The 23,615-nt window shown below is 40.5% G+C and overlaps 2 protein-coding genes and 1 long non-coding RNA gene across 7 annotated transcripts in view; 1 reads left to right on the top strand and 2 right to left on the bottom strand.

Moving 5' to 3' along the window:
* zfyve9a (zinc finger, FYVE domain containing 9a) overlaps window positions 1-15,534 on the bottom strand; it is a 32,276-nt gene extending 16,742 nt beyond the window's left edge. Inside the window, exons 1-5 of one of the 4 annotated variants that reach the window (XM_071491907.1) lie at window positions 15,313-15,534; window positions 6,185-6,288; window positions 4,722-4,829; window positions 1,793-3,234; window positions 235-346 (exon numbers count right to left, since the gene is read on the bottom strand). In XM_071491907.1, coding sequence (XP_071348008.1) covers window positions 235-346; window positions 1,793-3,234; window positions 4,722-4,791 — 1,624 coding nt within the window. In that variant the 5' untranslated portion in view covers window positions 4,792-4,829; window positions 6,185-6,288; window positions 15,313-15,534. The remainder of the gene's footprint in view (window positions 1-234; window positions 347-1,792; window positions 3,235-4,721; window positions 4,830-6,184; window positions 6,289-15,312) is intronic. The other 3 variants (XM_071491904.1, XM_071491908.1, XM_071491906.1) reach the window with 3 other exon arrangements.
* Window positions 14,336-18,028, top strand: LOC139629354 (uncharacterized). The gene is made up of 2 exons (XR_011692949.1): window positions 14,336-14,781; window positions 16,525-18,028. It is a non-coding gene; the product is annotated as an uncharacterized lncRNA (long non-coding RNA).
* Window positions 17,823-23,395, bottom strand: LOC139629353 (transcription factor BTF3 homolog 4-like). 2 transcript variants are annotated; one of them, XM_071491915.1, is made up of 6 exons: window positions 23,272-23,395; window positions 22,695-22,754; window positions 20,922-21,035; window positions 20,248-20,449; window positions 18,645-18,707; window positions 17,823-18,292 (listed from the first exon to the last, which is right to left on the bottom strand). In XM_071491915.1, the coding sequence occupies exons 2-6, from the start codon at window positions 22,746-22,748 to the stop codon at window positions 18,246-18,248; spliced, it is 480 nt and encodes a 159-aa protein (XP_071348016.1). In that variant the 5' UTR covers window positions 22,749-22,754; window positions 23,272-23,395; the 3' UTR covers window positions 17,823-18,245. The 2 variants fall into 2 exon arrangements, with proteins under 2 accessions (XP_071348016.1, XP_071348017.1); XM_071491916.1 differs by having other exon boundaries at window positions 18,645-18,704; window positions 23,272-23,384.
* Between the last annotated feature and the right edge of the window lie 220 nt (window positions 23,396-23,615).

Below are 23,615 nucleotides of genomic sequence, written 5' to 3'. Positions count from 1 at the left end.
TTTGGTGCTGAACAACTACACCTGCTGTAGGTTAAGCTTTACCATAGCTTCAATAAATCTCAGGACCAACCCTTTCAGTATTGCTTTAAGGGAGCAAACAATCCTAGTATTTCATTATCCTAAACCTGTTTTGTTTCACTTTTGCTTTCTCCTCCTGAAACTTTAAACAAATAAAATCTGAAGTGCACACATAAAAGCAACCTATAAACTGGAAAGAACGAACTTTCTACTTGCATTGATTCTCACCACTTGTCAAAGCAGAATGACATGTGACACAGACGCGGGCCTCCTTCTTGTCCATGTACGTGAGCCTGCACTTCAGACTGCAGCACGCAGCACAGAACACCTTAAAAATAACAAGCAGACACACAGAAACATGTAATTTGTGCCACGCACGTACAAAAGTTTTCATTATCTCCAAATTGTCTCACATTTATTGTAGAGATTTTAAAAGGAGAATAAGTAAAAAGACGTACTTTTTAAGTGTGCAGCAAATGTACCATTTTATGGATATTGATTTCCTGTACTTAGCCAGCGCTTCAACAAGCTGCAGCTGTGTACAGGGCACTTTCAATAGATTAGCACCTCATTATACATCATTATCCAGTAACATGAATTTAGTAAATGATTAGACTAAGGGTGGAGGATCCTTTTAATTTCAGAGCCTCACAGGAACATAAGCTGGTTTCTGGATCTACCAGACTGGTCGTGGATGCTTTGAGGATCCCGCTGCGTCTATTGTTTTTGTGGCCCCAGTGCTGGTGTCAGTATTACTGCAGTGCCAGCTCCTCCCTGCGCAAGTGGCAGAGCGTGTGCTTGTTTACCACCATGGGAAATTAAGTAGCAGTCCGGCGATTTTACAGTGCAGTGTCAGCGACCGCATCTTCACTTTAAAACACTGTGCGGACGTCCCGCTGCATGTGTGGGTGGCCATGACGCTAGAAGGCTACCTGCATATCCGCTGCGTTTATCTGCAAAGACAGGCCTAGAAACGGACCTCATCTATCAAAGCACTGCATTTAATTTATCTCCTTACTCCAGAGAGTCCAACAAAGCTTCTATAAGTCACTGATGAAATATTGTTCTGTAAAATTTGCAGTTATTACTTATTGTTTTTCTTCTTGTTCTCATAAATGTTGCCTTTCCTTCAGTGCATATTTTTCTTATTTTGTCAGCAGTAGTGTATCTTATCCAACTATGTTGTGGAAGACCTTGTGGAAGACCACTCACCCATAACATTGATGATTCCTGATAAGTGTCCATACAGTAAAAGGTTACTCACTCCTAAGAGCATGAGCACCCAGCATGAAGGCATCAGCTGAATCCTTAGAGAAACTGCAACCTGTCTTTTTCTAAAGCATTTCTACCAAGATGACACTGGTGCAAAAGTTTCTTTTATTCTCAAGGGCTGACCCCAAAAACTAACCTTTACTGTTGATGCTTTAGACAGATTTCTTAAAATGATGATACTGTGTTTTTAAATGTCATCCTATTGCATATCTTTGCATCATGTAAAGCTCTTTGGATTGCGTCTGTGTTATGGTACAAATTAACTTGCCTTGCATACTACGAGTCATCATTATATGTGCAACTACCGGAAATATTTCACATGTGACATTGTGACAGGACACTGTCCGTTTCTGGTTACTTATCACAGTTATAATTTGTAACCTATAATTAGCAAAATAGAATAAAAAACAGAAATGCCAGGCAAATTGCTATTATCCCTATTTTTAAGTGTGTCACAGTGTTTTCAGATTGGATTTTCCCTTTAAAGCAGTATTCCTCTAACCTTGCCGCAGGCCCTGCAGTGGTGCCTCCTCTTGGTGAAGGTGAACTTGACATCACATTTCATACAGACGGGAGCCTGGGAGTCGGGCACCCACACAGGGGCAACCTCTCCCAGAGAGCTGGCAGGTTTCTTGCACAGAGCGCCCTGTTGGCCTGCCTGGAGGTCATTGTCTGGGCTCTCCGGAGGCATCAGGGAAGGAGAGTGGACAACACCATCTCCATTCACCCCTGAAGTCTGATCTGTCCCACTTTGCGTTGATTCAGACGGTGTGCCTCTCCAACACTGGTTGTCAAGGTTCTTGTTCTTGGTGGACGGGCCAAGCTGATTTTGGACCTGGCCCGACAGCGGCTGTGGAATCTGGAGCTTGAGGCTGACCGGCTGCTTCGGTCGTGCCCCTCCGTAGGGAACACTGACTGGCTGCAGCCGGTTGTTGTTGAGTTTTGGTTGGATGCTACCAGACCCCACTGCTCCTCCCTCACTGCTCTCCTGCTTGCTCTCCTCCATTTCTTTCTCCTCAGTCACAGAGTCCTCTTTGGAAGGGACAGGAGAGGGAGAAAAACCCTCCTCCTCTTGTTTCTCTTCTGTGTCTTTCAGCTTGGAATGACTACTCCTCTCCTGCTCCAAACCATTGTGAAGGCTCGTTATTCTGAGGAGCTGTTCTATCTGTCCCTCTGGGCCACATTCCCTCTCCTTCTCCACTCCAACACTGTCAGGGGGAGATACGCCATTCTCCTCTGCCTCACAACCACTGTGGACATCTCTCCCCCCATTCAGGACACTTTCTCCCTGCTCCTCGTTGGAGTTTGCAGTTTGCCTTTCTTGACCATAGTCCTGTAAAACAGCTGTACTAGCCTCCTCTTTGACACCTTCACCAATTTGTGTTGCTGGTTCCACATTCGGATGAATCTTCTCAGATGGAGCTTCTTCCTGTCCTAATCCAAGCTCAAAGGTAAAATGAGTGTGACTAACAGTGGAGCTTCCTCCTCCTGCTGAGGCAGCACTCTCCTCCTGATGAGGTTTAACCGCCTGGCCAGAAGCTCCAGGCTGGTTGCCTGGAGGAGAACTTATCTCCTGGCTAAGCCCATCATGTTGTGGGCTTGCAGGGCAACCGTTCTCCACGGCACTACATGCCGTCACAGGGGGCGGCGAGACGTCGTCGGTTCCCACCAGTTTGCCGATGTTGGGCTGGGGGAGCGGTGGGCTGTGGACGTCTGCCGGCCTCTCCTCTACCCAAGACGGAAGTTCAGTACCGGGATGTCTTTTAGGGTCTGCCCCCGGAGAGGCACTGGAGGAGGAGTCAGGGAGAGTCTTGAAGGTCAGCGGACTCTCCCGGGGGCTGAGGTCTGCGTGGGCCAGGGCGGGGTTCAGAGAGAGCAGGTGGGCTGGCGGGGCCAGGATCTGGGTCCACTTGGCATCTGAGAGAATAGGAGTGTCCGTCTCATCTGGTAGACACAGAAGAGAGGAAAACAAAGAATTAGTTGGCTCTCACTTTGTCTACTTGTCATAAAACCTTAGTCACTTCAAAGAAAAATAAATCAATAAATCCAGTTAGGGTTGCAACCAACAGATTGCAGACAAATTGTTTAGATTAATTATTCGTTTAAGCTATGAAATGTGACAACATGTACGTCACAACTTCATTTGAAAAGCTGGAATAAGATCACACTCATCTGTTAGTCAACTAAATAAATTAATCCACTGTTTGTTTCAACTCTAGATCCAATAGTGGCTCAGCTGCACTTTGATTGACTTTGCTATCTAACCTTTGTGTATAGTTTGCAGGTTTCTTATCACATTTAAGACATGAAACAAACAACAAGAGGAAGTGGCCACAGGCAAAGAGACCATGATCCTCAACAACAAAACAGGAAGCCTCAAATGAACTGCCACAGAGAACTGTGGACCGTGAAGACACACACTCCCAGGTGATCGAAAGAGCTAAAAATGGCAGAAGATATCAAGGGACAAATTGAGAAATGAGGTTGGCATGGAGTGGGAAATTAGTGTGTGGATGGAATGGGAAATTCTGAGAAAGTGGGCCAAATGGCTCAATCACCCCAGGGAGCCATCAGTCAAGCTGACACATGAATGCTGTGTAATACGAATGGAAATTCTTATTATATTTATTCAGAACAACTTTCTCACACAGCAGTGGCAGCTACTACATGGCACTCTCCTCCCTGGAATTCATGCTAAGCTGTTTTAGTATGTGCTGTACTAGGTTCAAAACACACACACACAGACAGAGACACACACACACACACACACTTAATCTGCCAAGCTGGATCTCTGGCAAAGGACACACAGATAATCACTCCGCCAAAATACAAACTGAGCTCACAGTACTATCAAAATACATTCTGTGTGTGTTTCAGCAGGACCTGCATTTTTCTGGGGTCATCTACAATAAATCCAGGAAAAAAACAGTCTTTCTTCTATTATAATCTGATTGTTTATACTGCAGAGCTGGGAGTCTGCAGATACACAGCTCAGTAATAAAGTGTTTGCTTTACAATTACGATAAATACACTCTGTAAAAGCACAGTTTCAAAAAGGTCCTAATTCAATTCTTTTAGCTATTGTGAGCATTAAGTGTGAAAAAAAGACAATGCTCTTGCCTTGCACCAATTACACAGTTTCACACAAACCCAAGGGAAAAGGTAAATCCAATTAGTCCTATTCCCTCTCTGCACACCCTCAATTACCACCTGTAAATGTTACTCAAACTCATTGGGCGGTGGTTGCTTGTTGCTGATCTGACACCTTGATGCTTTACTCATGGGTTACATAATGTCATCCTTACCACAGCTCTTCTGAAACTTCAATCCCATGGCTACACCTTGTCCCATCTGTCTTTTCTCAAGCACAATGACTCACTGTCTGTCCCCGTCTCAGCTCCACATTTATTAAATCGAATGCACTAGCTCACCTTCGTTCTGCTCAAACTCGTCCAGCACCTTGTCCAGGTTGAAGGCCTCGGCCTGGAAATAATTCTCCATGGGTCAGGAAGCTCCACCCTGCCGACGGCCGTGTGAACCTAGAAGCAGGGAGAGCGTGTCCTCAATACCAAAGCTGTTCATTTCCATACAGTATGCAGATGTATCCAATGGCCTGAGTCATATCTCCTTTTTCATATCTTTGTCCTCCACGCAGTTTAATATGATTTGTTTAAGCAGAAATATCCCCTCTCATTCTCTTTCAATCTCACTTCTCCTTTCCCTTCCAAGCAATCCTCTCTTATATGATCAGTCTGGGGTCACAGGGATAATAAAGGGGAAGTACGGGTATTGTCACTTGATTAGAAAGGTTCCCCCCTGAATTAACGAGAGATATTCCGATACCATTTTTCCTTCTCGATACCAATTCCGATAGCTGAACTAGTGCATCGGTCGATAACGAGAACTGATCCAATAACATAGCATTAAAAAAAGCTGTATACATTAACTGTGTGGATGTGATATGATTGCTGTCATTCCTATATGGCATGGCTCAGGTTAAGCCCCTTGTAAAACATAAACAGGTACATGATCGCCAAAGAATCTTTCTTTTATTATCTAATTTGACTGTCAATCATAAAAAAATAAAGTTACAATAGTTATCCTAACACTGGTCACCCCTCCAAATTAGGGCCTTGCACACGTTGCCTTTTTACTGGTGGGACTTTTCAGTGTAACATGTCTAAATAAACTATAAAGTTTATTAATAAATTACATGGTTTCACATCACTGCATAATCTTACAAACTTGGCGATATCTGATACCATGTTTTAGGCAGTATTGGAGGCATTTCACTCTGATAACTCTGATTAATCTCTCAATTAACCAATTAATCACTTGGTCAAAAAATGTTAGTGCTCCAGATTTTTCTTTCTCTGACCAACACTCGGAGCCACACCTTTGAGAAGAAGAAAGAGAATGTTTGTCTTTTTTCTTTTGAAACATTAAATCAATTATCAAAATAATTGCAGATTAATTTTCTGTCAATTGTTTCAGCTCGAGATGACACACCCACCAGTGACGGTGCATAACTACGTAGCTGAAGTTTAGCCAACATTTCACAGTACTGTGATTGCTTTTGTCCAGATTTCTCTTTTAACCATTTTTTAAAATCAAAAAATGGTTAAGAAAGGAGAAAGAAAGGACATAATTACTTCAAGGACATTAGTCTGCAAACCCTGTTTTTTAAGTAGATCGAGCAACTAAAACATGCCTTCTACAACCTTCTTAGGTTAGTTTGAATATCATTATCTTAAAACATAAAATGCAAATATTTTCATGTGGGTTTACTCAGTGTTCACTCAGTGTACTGTACTGGAACTGGTTTTCCATTCTTTGCTAAACATTCCCGACTAAGATCAAAGTTGAAATAATGCTCCTTTCTGTCAGCCCTCACCTGCACAGAGGTCCTCCTCAGCAGTCCCAGGTGGTGTTATTTCTCAGCAGGTTTGCCTCTCAGCTATCACTTCACCCAGTCTGGCAAGCGCCCAGCGCCCACACCTTAGGCAAAGAGGGGAAACACCATTCATTAAGGAGCTGCTTCTCAACCTGTGCAGCAAAGCATGCTGCTAGTTATACCGCAAAGTGACACATTAAGTACCACCACAGCAAAAATAGCAGTGCATTCCCCATCATGCTAACAGTATATGAACTTCAGATTATAGTAAAGTAAAACCAGCTGAACTGAATATTTCAATTCTTGTGGGTGAGAAGTGTCTGTAATCAAATAATTGATTAGTCCATAGCTGGAAATCAGCAAGTATTTTGATAATCAACTGATGATCTCAGCAATTTTTACAGGGGCCAGTATCTGGTTTTCTTACTCTCCTGTGACAATAAACTGAATATCTTTGGGTTTTGGACTGTTGGATGTAACCGTAGGCTCTGGGAACTTGTGACGGATAATTATCTGACATTTTATAAACCTAATGATCATTTAAATCAAGAAAATAATTAGAAGATGAATCAATAATAAAAATAATTGTTACTTGCAGCCTTATGATTAACTGTTCAGCCATTCTGTCAAGTAAAAATGCCACACATTTACTGGCTCCAGCTTCACAAATGAAAGGATTGGATGCTTTATCTTCCCCATATTACAGTAAACTGAATATCTGCAGGTTTTAGACTGTTGGTTAGACAAAACAGGCAACCTGAAGATTTCACCTTGGTGTCTCGAAAATTATAATGTAGATTTTTTTTTATTTTAACCTGTTTCTGACATTTTATAGATAAAACATTTGATAAATAATAAATAAAAAGCTACAGCCCAGAGTCAAGAACATGACGCAGTTGTGTTGAAATAGCATTGCATTAGACATTTCACAGTAAATGTCTCCACCCATCACACTGATAATGAATCAGAACACAGTCTTAGATCAGTCGAGGACACTTCATGAACAACATAGTTAGCCATTAGCCATGCAAGATCGACAAGGCAATCAGAGCCATGAATAGAAAACAGCTGAAGCCTGAATCACTGCTCAGTAAACCTGCCTTGTCTGTCCTTGTCTGATGACGAGACCTTGGAGAGAGGATGTGATGTGGTGGGGCATGAGGGGGTGTGCATGTGCGTGTAGTGCTGCAAATGAGTAACAGCCAGGCTGAACTTCAGGGTCACTCTCATAAGGACGAGAGCGACCAGGGATTACACCAGAGACCAAATATTCCGCAGAGCAGGGGCTTCGGAGAAAGGAGCAGAGTCAACACATTTTCCGCTTAGTTTAAGATGCAAGCATGGGCACGATGTCAGCACAAAAACAGTAAAGAGACAGGACAGGAGGCTACATGTGTAGTGTGTATCCTGTATTGTAGGGTCATACCATCTCATCCACAGCAGGAATGAGGCTGAGGCAGAACGCTGCCATCAGAGCCAAACAAGACAGAAAATTTCACAGACCACTTCTTTGAATTAAGAAAATCCACAAAAATTATTAAAAACACTAGTGAATGAAACAAATCAACAGTGCATTAATTAGAACACACTACAACCCTTTAGGCAAGCACAGTCCAGATGGAGTATGATGATTCAGTTGAGGAACAAAACACACCAGGTGACGTCACTGCTCAGTTAATACAGGAGTGAACTTCATTTTACTTGCTAATATAAAGCTAAGCAGTGACATTTGTACCAGTTAATGAAACCTTGGCCTGCACGGGAGACTCCAACACAAGGATCAGCTGCTAACCATGAAATCACAATCTAACTTCAAGTTAGGGAATTCATTTCTCACATTTCATTTCTAGTCACTCAACTTTTCTGTTCAGATTTTTAAAGTAAAAAACACTAATAACTGCAAATAATTCAAAGAAACCTTTCTGATATGAGGCACATGCATCCAGTCAGCTAACCCAATAGATTTTGAGTAGTGCATTTAACATACCCATGTAGCTTAAGTTTAATTATTACATGTTGGGTATCTTTTGGAAATTAGCAGCATTATGACATTATGTACACCAAACAATCAAAAAAAATAATCAGTAGAATAATTGATCATGATAATTTGTGAAGTTAGTTGATTGAGTGATGATTGAGTGATTAAATGAAATTGGCTAAATTTTGATTTCAGTCAGGAACCATTTGATCAAAAAACTAAAAAAACCCATATATTTGTTAATCAGTTAATACAACCAAAATGATTTCAGTCATGACTGAAATAATTGTTGTTGTATTAACTGATTAACATTACCTTTAGTGGTTCTGGGAAAACAAAAACACTAAAGGCTCATGTCTTAGTTCTTCTTATGATATCTACTTAGTGAAGCAAATCAGAACCATAGAAAAATTACTTAAATTAAAAACTAAATTATTGACCAACTCCAAGCTCAAGGCCAGTGTATGCAGTGTTGTGCAAGTCCCACTTCAACTGCCTCACCAGGACAGGGCATGAAAACAACCAGGAGCTTTTAAGATCGACAGGAAAAAACCTGAAGCCACCAGTGCATGATGAGATCCAGTTTGTGTAGAATAAATAACCTTCACATCACCTGAACTGACCACTGAATGAGAGACACATCTAAGCACTGAAGTTTAACCCTGTCCAACTTCTGCCTTATACTGAATCAAAGACTTCCAAAATCGTCTCGCACGATACAATTCAGAAAAGCTCCAGTAGACTGCAGGGGAGTGCACTCATGAACACACACAAATACATGTGAACAAACACACACACACAGACACACACACACACAGACACGCCTCCATGACGACAGGCGCCTGTCCCTGATTAAGATTTAATTACTCTGCAGAAGCGCTGAATAATGCATCTTTAGTCAAAGTACGTGAAGGAGTTGTATTTTTAGACATGTAAACTTGGGAAGATGCTTTAGCGGAGACATATGTGCACGAGAGAGAGTGTCAGTCAGAGCCTATACCGGTCTCTTCAGCTACACAACGTTCAAACACGCTACTCCAACAATGTGACCTTCAACTCATGTACTAATGACTAATCTCAAACTATCAGAAGGGCAAGCAACTACATGCAGTAAAACAAGAACATCAAGACTGTGTAGTCCTCCCAAAACATGCATCTCTCTCATAAAGCTGCATCCAACACTCCTGACTCTGATTCAGCTCGACTATTAGGTCTTAAATCTGCTTCTTCATTTGACAGCTAATAGCCAAAAAATCTTGCAATACAGTAACAAATCCTAGGGGATAATTACTTGTTTTATCCAATACCAAAATATATTTATTTTAATATGGTATAAAACACAGAAAAACAGTAATAACTATCATAATAGAAGCTTCAACCAGAGACTGTTTAGTACTTTTACTTGATGAATCAGTTGAACAGTTAATCAACTATCAAAACTGTTATGTCAATAACTTTTCTGTCTTACAACTAACAAATTAACTGACCAATTATTTCACCAATACCAATATTGTTTGTGGAGGATTGATTAGATCAACACCACAGCAGACAGACGTATAAAATGTGACCTCCCTCTGATATAATAACAAAAGCAAATCTAAAGATTAAAACATAAAAAGCATAAAACATAATGCTGAACCAAACACAACCACACCAGAGACTCTATTCTATTTTTAAATCAAGCAAATTGAAGTTGCACCCACATCCACTGTCAGTCCTGCTCCAGCTTCCACTGTAAGCCAGACATGCTAATAATGAAATGGCCTAACAGACTACTAACACAATAAACCATGCCTGACTGGACATCCAGGCATGGCAGCATAATTAAATAAGACAAGCACATAAATAGTGAGGAAGCTCGGACAAACTAGAACGCTGAAGCAGTTCGTTAAGTCCTTGCTGTCAGAACAAGACTGTTTCCTGTTGTTGTTTCCTGTGAGGGAGCCGCACTCACTTCCTGGCCAATCAGCTGGAAATCCCTCACAGTTATTAGTGTAGTTTGACATTCATCTTTTGGTTATGTAATAGATACACATTTACTCAATTTTGCATCTGGTTTAGTTGAGTGTCTCTAGTCCATTTGAGGATGTTTTCCTTCAAGACTATTGTTTCTGGTTTCCTTTTCCCTTTTATTTCTTATCATTATTTCCTGAGGTCCACTTCCTGCATTAGGATGGTGCTGATCTACCAGGTTTTGGCTGTAGGTCCTTTTCACACTGTACATTTTGATATGTCACAGCAAGAAAATGACAGATCTAATATGCTTAATAAGGAAATTACAGCATTTAAGTGCACTGTAGCTGCAATTATCATTCAACAATCGATTAGTCGAATGACAAAAAGTAGCAAAAATACCAAACATTTACTGGTCCGAGCTTCACACTAGGATTTAAGGTTCTTTGTTGTCACATGAGACTTGAGTTTTAGACTGTTGGTTGGACAAAACAGTTGAAGTCCCCTGGGTTCTAACAGGCATCACTTACTGTTACTGACATTTTACAGATAAAATGATTTCTCAATTACCTGAGAACAATAAGGAAATCAATTATTAACACACTGACTCATTGGCATGGGCCCTTAAAGACCACCTGCATTCTGTTTTTTTTTTTTTTTTTGCTATAACAAGTCAAAATCTGTGATTAAAAAAGAAATCTATTTCAATGTGCATGAAGCCATCTAGTAGTAAGAATTTGGTTTTTATTAAGTCTAAATTTTTAAGAATGACATTAGATTTCTTCTTCACATTATAAATGTCCTGCATAAACCTTCCTAAGTACTGAGACTTTAGTATTTAAGGGAGCTCACGAAATGCCCAGGAGTCACCAGCTGATGTCTGCATTTACACATATGGAAACAGAAACCACACAGTCACCAATGACACAACATGTTTTGGAAATATATGATTATATAAACTAAAACAAACAAGCTGACAGAGTTGAGAATCAGGGCTGCAACTCGTGATTATTTTCCTTATTGATTAATCTGCAAATTTTATTTTCAATGACTCAATTAATTGTTTGGTCTATTAAATGTCAGAAAATAGTGAAAGATTACAATCACAGCTTCCCAGAGTCTAAGGCGCCGTCTTCAGATGTCCAAAGATGTTCAGTTTGCTGATAGATGACAAAAAAAGCAACAAAATCTTGTTGATTATTTTTCTGTTGATCTAATCATTGCAGCTTAATTATGAAAATAAAAAATGCCAAACATTTGGTGCGCAGCTCCTCAGATGTGAGGATTTGCTGCTTTTCTCTGTTTAATATGAAACTAAATTACATTTCTTTGGGGTCTGGACAGTTTTGTTGGGACAAAACAAGACATGAATTGAAATTCTGGGAAATTGTGACGGTCTATTTTCAAGATTTCAGGACATTTTATAGACCAACAATAATTCACTTAATCGAGAACTTAATTAATAGATGACCTGATAATTAAAATAATCGTTAGTTACAGTTCTAATACATTTTGTTTATATGCAAACTGCATATACATGTGACTTTGTAGTTGAGTTCAAATCATGTGGTCACATACTGATCCAATGCTCAGGAATTAAATTTAATTCGTAAAAAACTGAACATAATTTTGGAAAGAACTCTGCAGTTGATCATCAGTTAAAACTGAAGATCTAACCTTTTTTAACCTATTCAGGCTTAAAATTCTCAGATAACATTTCTAATGTTGCCAGCTTAAGTTGGTATTTGTGTCATGTTTACATACATCTTATCATGAGCTTATTTGTTGTGCGCTTTAATGTATTGAGGGATAAATGTTACAGTGAGTGATGAGGAGGATGAGGAGTCTGTCAGGAGGATTAATCATGACAAGCTTTGCATTAAATCATGATGAATGGGATGATGAGGCCCTGACGCATAATGTTTGGAGGCCTGTTATTGGCTGATTTGTAGAGGGACGGTATTTGACATCACTATACTCATTATATTACAACACATTGATTTGCGTCATTCAAGCCTGCGCTTGAGAATGATTCTTATACTTGACTGAAAGTTTTAGTGTCTTCATTGAAAGTGCCTTGGTTCTTCTTTTTGCTAAGAATTGGTTCATTACAGTTTTATATAAATACTGACTTCAGCCAGTGGGATAGGAAAGGAGGTAGCAGTTCCAAGTTATTTTTCTTAGTGTATTGTAGTACACATCTGCTTACAGGTAGACAGTTTTGACAAAAGTACGCTGAAATAATCTGCCGATTATTTTCTCAATTATTCATTACTGTTAAAATGTAAAAAAAAAAAAAAAAAGTAAAATTCCAAACTTACAATTTCTCCAAGCCCACTGTGATGTCTTTAATGTCCTTTTTTGTGGGATATCGATTTACTCTCATATTCGACAAAGAAAATAAGGAAAAATCCTCAAGCTTAAACTACAGAATGTTTGGAATTTTTGCTTTAAAATATGACTAATTATTCATTGATTATCAAAATATTTGCAGATGAAGTTTCTGACAATCAATAAATCACCTAAATTCAAAATAGACCTGAAACGATTTGCTGATAAAGTGAAATATCTGTTCTATCTCATCTATTTTGACAACAGTTTCAGTCATTTTTTTAAAGCAAAAATATTGTATCTATTAATATTTAGCTTATTAAAGCTAATTAACATTTTTTCCTTTTTAAAAAAAACATTTTTAGAAACTAAACAATCAATCTAGAAAAATAATCAGCAGATTCACCAATAATGAAAATAACCATTACTTGCAGCTCTATTTTGGACTCTTTGTTGAATAAAACAGGGCACTGGAACATGTCACCTTGGGCTCTTGAGAAATCATAATTGGAATTTTTCACTACTTTGTGACATCTTATCTGAACTGGGGATTTTAGACTTGAGGAAAAATCCCTTTGTGAAAGTGAGCAGGGTTGTGCAACTTGTACATAGTTCTTCAAGAACTCAAGGCTCTACACCAAGTATCTGTACTGTTCCTTTTTTCCTGGTGCTACAAACTTCCCATGGCTGCAAGCTCACATCCTGATAAACAGTGTCTTTAGATCAATACGCAACACGGCCGTGCTCCAGACGCCGTCTGCACAGGGTGAGCACAGGAAACCTCAAATGATCGCTTCCTCTCTTTAAGAATGGACTGACATCACTTTTTAACAACATGATCGCATGACTGAGTGACACATCTTTATGTAACGTTTAACGCCCTGACTGGGAGTGCACTGGGAGCTCTCCTCCCTCCTCCTGCAGGTTTTTGTTGCATTAAAATTTCCCAGATCTGCTAGAGATAAAAGAGATGAAAGAAGAACATATAAAAGAAAAACATGCCACAGGTCTGTATCCTCCAAAAGGTCACACTTCCTCAGAATTTCTGAGAAGATAATTTCTTTGACAGGAGAGGTTGGAGAGGTAAATCCATTGAGGTTTGAAGAAGGAAAGGTAAAGAAGAGAGTAGCTGTCCTTCTCTTACAAAGAGCTGCTCTGCTTCACAGCGAGTGTCAAAAGCTATTATGAGCTTCCTTTCTCCTTTATGTTTTGATCTACATTTAACCACCACAAGACAGAAAAAGAGACAGACCGCCAGGCTGCCATCAGGGAGAGACTTGTAATACTTTCTGAAAGCATACAGTAACCTACATCTGGGGAGTCTCTGCACACATGGAAGCCTGTTGGATCGGTCTACTCAATCAACCCCCTGGGTTTCAGCACCACTTGAAGATAGAGTGGGATATCATCCTCTCTTTCTATGAGTAAAAATCTTTCATGGATCATGGATAATGAGCCGGTCCAGATTGAAAAAACGCCAAACAGGATCAGACAAGATAATAATGAGCGTTATAAAGCGTAAACCTGAATGTTACACAGATTTAAGGGGAAATGCACTTTAATATCAGGCTGCCAGTGAAAAAACAGACCCAACTTTGCAGCCAAGGTGACATCTTCAAATGTCTTAATTTGTCTGACCTTAAATCCAAAACGATATTTGGTTTACCATGATATATGATAAAGATAAGCAGACACTGTCATTTGAGAACCTGGAAACTGGGATTGTGCAGAATTTACTGCATGAAGGGAGACTAAAATGATTAATAAATCATCGAAATAGCTGCAGATTATTTTTCTGGCAATGAACTAATCAATCAATCAACTAAGAGCTTCAGCTCTACTTTAATATTATCTGATCTGGCCTTCCCTTCAACAACAAATTCATTTTTAATATCTTACTGATGATGACTATCCAACTTGGCACTGGGATGGGCCCCACTTCTTTATAAATCCACCTCCAGAGCTTGACTCAGGCCTGCAGACCCAAATGATGAGGCAAATGCAAAAGACCTGGCACCAACAAGCCTCACCAGACCAACTCTGAAGAGCTGATAGATGACCATTAGCTTGGATTATGCAACCATAAGTGGCACTGTGGCTGCTGCCTACAGGCCAAACACAGCCTCAGATGGTAAACATTACTCACAGGTAGACTACTCAAGAACTACTGTGAAATTAAATGCAGTGGGTTAAATAAAACGGAACAGCTGCAAATTAAAAAAAAAAAAAAAACCCTCTACAGCTGAGGTTTTGTTTGCAGCAGAACTTGGATAGTTGTATTAGCAGGGCTGCTAGCTGAATTCAACGTCCACACCACATCAGCGAAAGGCCGAGAGTAAGTTTTTCAAACATTTATCACCAAGTCCACTGAACACTACGGTGAATTTTTTAACGATTACACACCGCTTAATGCCGCCGAATAGCAGCGGGCTGTGTCAGGAGTAAGCTAATGTTAGCCCCCGACGGTTCAGCGGGCAGTCGTGCGCCGAGTGACGGCAGCGACCCGCCGCTCTGACGGGCACTCACAGCGTCACCGACTCGCTGGGCTTTGTGTCCAACTGGCGGTTTTTAACGGTCAACAGGAGATTTGGAAAAGTCGGTCCGTCTCTCTGATATTCACTGAGAGTAATTCCTGCTAGCCTTTCAGCGGCTGTTTAGTTACGGCTTGTAATGCCGAGGAGAGCCGTTAACGCGTCGTGTAATTGCCGTAAAATAAAGAGTAACCGCCAGCTCCTCGGCGCTCCTCACCTCTTTAGCTAGCGAAACGAAAACACCACAACAGCCCCATCCACGGCGACTTCGGCTGAGTCCATACCCGCCGTTTGCATCGCTGAGAAATATCATGAAAACAAATCCAGCCACTCACCGGAGGAATCCTCATCTTTACGCACAGTCCGGCGGAGCCCCTCGGTTAGTATCCGTCATACCAGTCCCCTCTGGAGGCTCTTGGTGAGTGTCCCCGTGTAGACCCACCGCTGCCCGGCCGACTCCGACAGCACAGGTCGGAGAGTTCAGCCTGTGATCGACCGTAGCTGTGCCTCCCCTAAGCTTTAATACCGGGAAAAATAAAGAGCAGCGCCAAGGTAGCCACTGTCCATCTGCAACTTCCGGTTATAGATTTCAAAATAAAACGAACCTGTACTCAGCACAGAAATGATCATCACGCCTGTATCACCACATATCAGTGCGGTAGTTCTTTTTATTTATTTTAATAATCAAACAGGATCACAGACAGGTTTCAGCTCAGCCCTCTCCAGGGTACAATAGCCCCTCAGTGTCCTTCATGCTCGGATCATTTTAATTTTTCAGCGGCAATAAACTCATCAGCAACAGGTGTATCGAGCTGCAACCTGTAGTTAGAGGTGTCCGCAGGTTTGCCTCACTTGAACACCTCGTAAGGCCCCTTCCTCACATTAAACATGCCTTTAACTACCAAAAGCAAAACTATACGCACGCTCACATAACTATGTACAGATTCTACAAGCAAACAATTATTAAATGACTTCTTTTTTTTTTTATTATATACTACATCACACCACAGGTATCAGCATCACAACACTATATGTTGAAATCAATGCCACACTGCAAAATTAAATGATCCATATCAAATAATATTGTCAAACGGGAACTGTTTTCAATTTTTTCTTAAGATTACACAAATAGCCTCGTAACAAAACAAAAGATGTGGAATTTATGCAAAAGTCATTATTTAAAATGTCAGAAGTACAAATTACCTTTGAAAACAGTATCTATTGAATATTGTATGTTGCTGTAAATAGAGCTGGTGGCAAAGTCTAGAGTCTGATTTCACAGCTTTTGAAATGTTTGTTGAGATTGTCCTGCATCAGTTTCCTTATTTGTTCTGTGTCTACCACTTGTTTTTATCCAAGACAAGTCATTTGTAGTCATGTTGCCATTCTGCTAATGTTCTCAAAATAAGGAGACATGTTTGCACACACATTAAGAATTTATCAAGTCAATTTGGTTGTTTGCATCAAAACTGGACCAAATCAAACTGCTGCGATTTATGAGCTTTTATTTTCAAGGGGCCAACACGGCGTTTCCTGTTTTGATTCAGCTCTTCCTGTCTAACTTGACGCAGTGGAGACGCTCGGCTCCATCCAGCTCCTGCGCTGTGGTCCAGCCGCAGCAGCCGCAGCAGCAGCAGCAGAGACGGGGACATTTTGGCTCAAGCCTGGCCGGTGGAGGTGGTGTGATGAGCCCCGGGGCGGCTCCGCGGCTCCATCCCGCTCACGACATGACACCCCTGGATCCAAAATGGCACATTCATCCCCGGTAACCTTGTCGGACCTCTGCTGCCACTACAGGGGAGGACAGCGGCGGCCCATTGATCAGGTGCACGATGCAGCAGTGCAACGTCACAGATGATCAATGAAACGAGTTGTGACAGCGTTGGCGGGGGTGTAGTGATGTGTAAAAGCCACCCAAACTCAGTTAACCCCTCCTCATGCACAGACCTAGTTCTGGTTTGACAGAAATGTTTATTTTTGATTCATAATTCATCTATTTGATAACTAAAGTGCCTTTGTGGGGTTTTAACAGCAACATCTGGGATTTTTTACCTGATAAATGATGAAAAACAAAGATGAAAGATAAATTCTGTTTATCCCATTTTCTGCTTCTTCATACTTGAACTCCAGAGCATTAAGGAGGGAAATGCTGAGCTTCATACTCCATCCATGTGACAGCTGGAGCTACTGTTGGCTTTGTGCGTTGGCTGGAGATAGATCCAACCACTCAAAAGTATAAAAGTTCAAGTTAACAGCAAAATAATACAATATAGTCATTAAATCAGCTCCATTTCAACCAGATACATCATTCAAATGCAACTAATAATGATAATATTGATCAAATATTTTATATAATTCTTTAACACTAAGTATATTTTGCTGATATTTCCTTCGTACTTGAAGTGTGCAGCCTTTGTATTGCAGTCATTTTATATTGTTCTGTTGCTACTTTTTTGTCGTAACGTCTTCCATAGATGTTGAATGATGTTGTTTGATTCTAATCAATTCAACCCAACTACTGCAGTGTGACCAATGGGCAGATATATCAAAGTGGTACACGATTTACCCCCCGGACTACTGTGCTACACAACAGCTCAGATATCTATGAATCCAGGCAAGTGTAAAGCAAGAGGCGCACTGTGTGGCTTAACTGTTCATGCTTTTTATAAAATGAGCATCAATAAATACTTCACATGTGAAGGCTTTGGCCACTGCTTCAGAACTGCTCATCAAAGCAGGAAAATACGATGCTGCTGCTTGTTTAAGCTTTTTGGATTCCCTCGCCGCTTTTGTTCCAACAACCAAAACAAATCTAAAAATGTCAAATAATAAAGAGGACCACCAATAGACCAAAAATGTTTTATTAAATTCATTATCACCACTATATGTAAAATGAATTATTCATTCACTTAATTGTAATTTAATAAACAATCTTTTAAATACTAGCCATGTTCAACCATGTAGAAATCGTATTTCTTTAGAAGTTTGAGTCCTTTGGGTGCAGAGAGTCGTACAGATCCTCGTTTCTCGGTGTGTCTGCAGCATCACCGCCTACTGAAATCAAAACCTACTGTATCTGCATGTTGTTGTTGTTGTTGTTGTTGTCGACGTCGTCGTGCTGTAGTGGCAGGCTGAACCAAAGTGGTTCACGTCTCCGGAGATGATGCATTGCACCTTTAACAACCGTTTCCCCACAAGAGGAAATGCCCTTTGTGAGTCCGCAGGAGGTAAAAAATAGAACGGTTGACGGAGGAAAGAGAAGGATTCATCAGTTTGCTTCGTTCTTTGAGGCTTCATCAAAGTTCTCCACGAGATCTGTGAGACAGAGGAACAACAAAGTACGTCAGGGTTTGTTCTGAAAGCAGTCGCCACATTATCTGATAAACAAGACGCTCACAATTAGTGAAAGATGCTGATTTCATTTTTTTCCTGAACATCTTCCTGCTGAACAGTTGTAATAAAACCATTTGATAACAGTGAAGCAGACAAACTCCAAAGTCCTTTTCTTAGCCGACAAAATGGTAACACCACCTCGAACAGATGTAGTGTATCATTTAGGAAACTAATATCAGAAGATCAGCAAAGATGATTTCTACAAAGAAGGACTGTTTATCGAGAAGCCTGAAAACCATAATGAACATTAACGCAGTAATTATCACATCTGTACCTGGTACATCGTCGTCCTCCTCTTCTGCGTTTTCCTCCTTCACTGCTTTCATGTCCATCGCTGCAAAACATGTAAAGAAAAAACATAAGTGAATCAAAAGTTGAGCTGGAAATTGGCAAAAATAAATTCTTTGATAGTTACTGTAAACTTATGTTAATGTTCTTCTGTTTCCATCAAATTCTTCCTTTTAAAATTGTTGCTTTCTCGTGTGGATTAAATTTCCTGACCCCAAACTGTGTCAAGATGTCAATGATCTGTTTCTTATTCTGCTAAAACCCTTTGATAAAAACCTGGCCACTGAAACAGACACATTTGTAAAAAACAAAGAGGCGCTGCTCTTCACGATGTGAGGTTCTTAAAGTGCTCAGTAAAATGAAAAAAAAAAAAAAAGAGCATCTGAAATCAGAAAAAAAGAAAGAAAAAGAACGTGGTATGAACAACAGCTCCTAAATGAACCTGATTTTGGTTTTTACTCTACACAATATTACATCAGATAATTATTTGTGTTGCCTACATGAGGCCAACCACTTCAAGCCGAGTCCTGATCCTCAGTGTGGACTTGGACTAGAAGACCTGCACCTGTCAGTCTGTCTCTCAATCTCCACAATCTCCGTGCTGCCGTTTTCACTCTTTCATCACGCCCCTTGCTCCTCTTACGTTTACCTCGCAGCCACAACCAGTTTCTCTAGGTCACATTCACAGATTTAACCTCCAGTTCTGCAGTGATTCAACACAAACAAAATACTGCTGTTCACAGCCGTCACACAAGTCTGCGCAGGTACACCGACATGTTCAGGGCACTGTTTTTGACTGCGTTTCTGTTTTAGGAAAGATCAACCACAGGGTTTCTGCAACGTTCACCATATTGAATTTAAGACTTTTAAAGACAGTTTAATACGGTTTTCATGGTCGTACCAGTTGAAGTGTGACAGGAAACAAACAAGGCCAAGAATTATAGCACATATTATTCCTACTAATATAATCAATCATTGTGAAGTGAAACTTGACACAGAAGAATTTGTAAAAACCCCACATCTGTACAGCTTTCATACCCACACGCTTCGGAGCTGTTCACATTATTTTCTCTGACAATTTGCATTTTTGTGTGTTTGAGCTCATCATCATCTGTCACAGATCTAAGTCTTGGCTGTTTGAGAGATTTTCTCCCAGGGTCATTTCTGCATTAAAGACGCTGCTGACGCTGTGAACTTGTTTTCACTGGTGATGAATTTCCTCCCTCCACGGCAGCAGAACACGTTACACCAGCCGTCAGAAACCCCTGCAGGCGAAAATGAACTAACACAGCATTCTTAAGGGCGGACTGACTCTGAACGACTCGCTACAGAGAGGCTAAAAATTACCCACAATTCAACACTCTCTGTAGAAGATTGTGTTACACTGATCTCGTCCTCGAACATAAGATGACCCCCAACTTGTTCAAAACTAATTTCCAGGGGGAAAAAAAAATATTGTCATATTCAGGCTGATACCCTGACACTGAGTGTTTACGTGTGTGTGTGTGTGTGTGTGTGTGTGTGTGTGTGTGTGTGTGTGTGTGTGTGTGTGTGTGTGTGTGTGTGTGTGTGTGTGTGTGTGCTCTCACATTGCCGTGGGAACTGTTCGGCCAGCTTGCGCAGGCTGCTGAGGCTGTCGGCTCCCAGCTGGCTCAGGATGCCTGGCAGCATCTCTGTCAGCTGCTTGGTCTCGGCGTGGCCCGTGATGGCGAAGGTGTTGGCAGACAGAGAAGCCTGCACTTTGGGGTTGTTGAAGTGGATCACCGTCCCATCGTCTTTTATCATGTTCACCTGAGAGGGAAGTGGGGGGAGAAAAATGGCTTAACAGCATATGACACCCTCCTCAGACCCTTGGTTCACAAAAAAAGTTCCCTGAGAAAAAAATTCCCTGGAAGATTCAACAGGTGAATTGAGCCACGGCATGAATGCATGAATGAATGAATGCATGAATGAATGAATGAGACTGAAGGAATTCTGTGCATAAAGCTTCAACATTGAGATTTTATTTATCTGACACTCTGTGTGGCAACTTGTTGGATCAAAGCAATCTAAAAATAATCTAGATGGTGACATGATTGGTGAGCGCTTTAGTTAGGCTCTCCCTGTCTTTTGTCTTTCCTATGACACGACATTGATAAAAGATTCTGGAGTCTCAGGGAAAAGAAAGAAAGAAAGAAACAAAAAAAAAAAAAACAAAAAAAAAAAAACACACAGGACAGCAATGACATCAGTTTCCCTTTTAATCTTGTCGGAGGTGCCTCACCTCTTCGATCCCTGCGATGTTGTTCACGGCCAGTTTCTTCAGCGAGCCCTGGAGTTTTTTGTCGTCAGCTGTTGCCGTTTTGTGAACAACCTTTTTCTTCCTGCGGGCCGTTCCCTGAGGAGAGAACAGGTGTGGATGCCAAAAAAGGGTGAACTGAATGAAGTAACATGGCAGTTTAATACCATGGTGTCAGACTTTTTTTTTTTAATCTATGTGGGACACTTTTTTGGGATCATTTACTCATTTCTAGACTGTGGTGAAGCAGTTACAAACAGAAGAAATCAATACGATCTGTATTCTAAATGATCAACGACTCAATTTCTCAGAGTCATTTTACCCTCAGCAATTTGACTTAAGAAAAAGATTTGAAATATTTAGAAGATTTTATTCAAGAAGTGACATCACAATCAAAGATACTGTACAGATGCTTCATTTGTCCAGTTTTTTAAAGCTCATCAGTCTCCATTAATTAAAAGCACAGAGATAACCTAACACAGTAAAAAGCTGTGCTCCTGATGCAGCAGTCCACAAGAAAGGGAACTGATTCCCCTGAAAGGTCCCAGTCACACTGCGTTGTTAGAGTATATAAAGTTTTAAAATAGTGTCATCGTGGTCACATGTTTAGAAACAAGACTAAAAGTTAAAAGGGAGGAAAAGAAAGTGAAAAGAAAAAGAGCTCTTGCTTTAATTTGTTTAGACACTTTATTTCCCTATCCACTAGTTTGAAAACAAGAATGTAGCAAGTCAAAGCCATCAACCAACTTTTTTCTTTTTTTGTTCGTTGTTCGTTTTTAACTGATCCAGATGTTTGAACCAGGGATCTCATCACTCAAATGGTGACTCAAACAAAGATCATAGACAAATGCTCAATGTCAAGAACTCCTGCCTGATAAGTTACTCTCGTTCTGACACGTGATCGGCAGAGTGTGGGATCTTCTTGCTTCTTCTAGTAAAATACAGAAAAAGAAAAATGTATTTGAGAATGACAGAATGGTGTGATCTGGCACGAAGCCTTTGTGATAGGAAAAACAACAAATAATGCCACCTAGTGGGCGGCTGAAGACCTCACAATAAGCTGGAACAAAGCTACAGAGGCCGCAGATGAAGAGGCCAGGGGCCCCCGCCCCCACCCTATAAAGGGAATGCTGAGGTCAGGAGAAAAGACCTGGCAGATGCTGGATGCCATCACACTCCTTAAAACGAGCAACGACTGAGGCAACGACAGGGAAAAACTGAGAGCCCATTCTGATTTTAACACTTGCCCATATTATTTTTGTGCTATCCCAATTATTATCATTAAATTATAAACACAAATAAAGATTGGCAGGACATACTTGACCTTGGGAATAGAGTTACAAATCCACTTACTCGCTTCGTCTTATGCTATCAAATGCATCACATGGTCCTGATCAATGAAATGAGTTACAAAATAAAAATACATGAAACCATAACAGCCACTGATTCAACTGATTCACTTCTGTGACAAATGAGCAGGTGTCGTGTACCAACTGTCGAAAGCTCAGGAGAAAAAGCTTTAAGTAGATCTTGGATGGATTGGACTTTTTTCAAACTAAGTTAACTTAACAATGTTAAGGTCTTATAACTACATTCTGGTGTAGGATCCTTCCAAAAATTGTTCAAACCCAAGGGACACACAGTAAACCTGAGGCTTTTGGGGCCACTCGTGTCTATTGCTTTAGGAATTAAATAAAAGAGCCATAAAACAAAAAAGACAATAAATAAATAAATAAAAATAAGGGTAGTAGACTGTACCTTTCCTCCTATCCGGACTTGTGCCTGAAGTTTGGCGAGCTTCTCTTGATTCATAGTGTTCTGTTAGGAAATTAAAAAAAACACAACTTTAACATTATTTTTTCAGCGCAAATGGCTACAGATCACAGATAACACAGGTTTCCACAGCCGGGTTTAAGGGAGCACATGTGACGGCTTGTTGTAATGCAATGAAGACAGCAAGAGTTGAGCAATCACAGGTACAATAATCCTCATTTCCTCGCATTAGCACCGCTAGCAGACTGCTGACACCTCAGCCGACAGTTATACACAAGCTACACTAACAACACCGAACCAGGTGAAGTAAAGACGGAGAGGAAAAGTGTCTAGAGCCGGCCTTAAAAATGACATTTAAGTTTAACATAAATGTAACGGGTTGGGACGCTAACTAGCTAGGATGCTAATTCCGCTAATATTAGCATGGTGGCTAACGAAACAGGAACAGCAAGGCTAGGCAAACTGCTAACGTCAACTTCAAATCAAACGACGAAACAAATAGACTCAGATGTTTAACACGAGATAAGATTATTATCGCCGGTGTTATCGTTGTTTTTGTCACCTTTGAAAAGGAGTTCACTGACAGCCCGTTGAAACGTTCACGCTGCTAATGAGCCTGAGGCTGCGCAGTTTAAACCCGCAGCAATAAAACACACTTCCGCTTCTGGTTTTCACAATAAAACCACCAAGTTTGACTTAACCTACGGAGAACACGATATACACACATTCATAGATATTTAAGTGGGATTTCATGCGTGAAATACCTATACCTATATACAAATGACTGAAACAATTAATCGATTATTAAAATAGTTAGTTATAGTAGTTATCTGTCTGTCACTCTAATTGATTATTGGACTATTTAAGCTCTAATTTATTCCAGCACTCTTTGCACTAACTCACACG

Source organism: Trachinotus anak, unplaced genomic scaffold (assembly GCF_046630095.1).
Source record: "Trachinotus anak isolate AG129_WGS33_773 ecotype Australia unplaced genomic scaffold, CSIRO_AGI_Tana_v1 ptg000012l, whole genome shotgun sequence".
NCBI classification, from domain to species: domain Eukaryota; kingdom Metazoa; phylum Chordata; class Actinopteri; order Carangiformes; family Carangidae; genus Trachinotus; species Trachinotus anak.
Note: the sequence above shows the minus strand (reverse complement) of the source record. Positions and strands in the feature narration are given on the sequence as shown.

Bases quoted from the DNA above. Each gene is read 5' to 3' on its own strand.
- LOC139629353 (XM_071491915.1), bottom strand. From the start codon at position 22,748: ATGAATCAAGAGAAGCTCGCCAAACTTCAGGCACAAGTCCGGATAGGA. The intron at 20,450-20,921 runs GTGAGGCACCTC...CTTCCCTCTCAG, and splicing joins ACATCGCAGGGATCGAAGAG to GTGAACATGATAAAAGACGA. The intron at 18,293-18,644 runs GTACAGATGTGA...TCTGTCTCACAG, and splicing joins GGAGGACGACGATGTACCAG to ATCTCGTGGAGAACTTTGAT.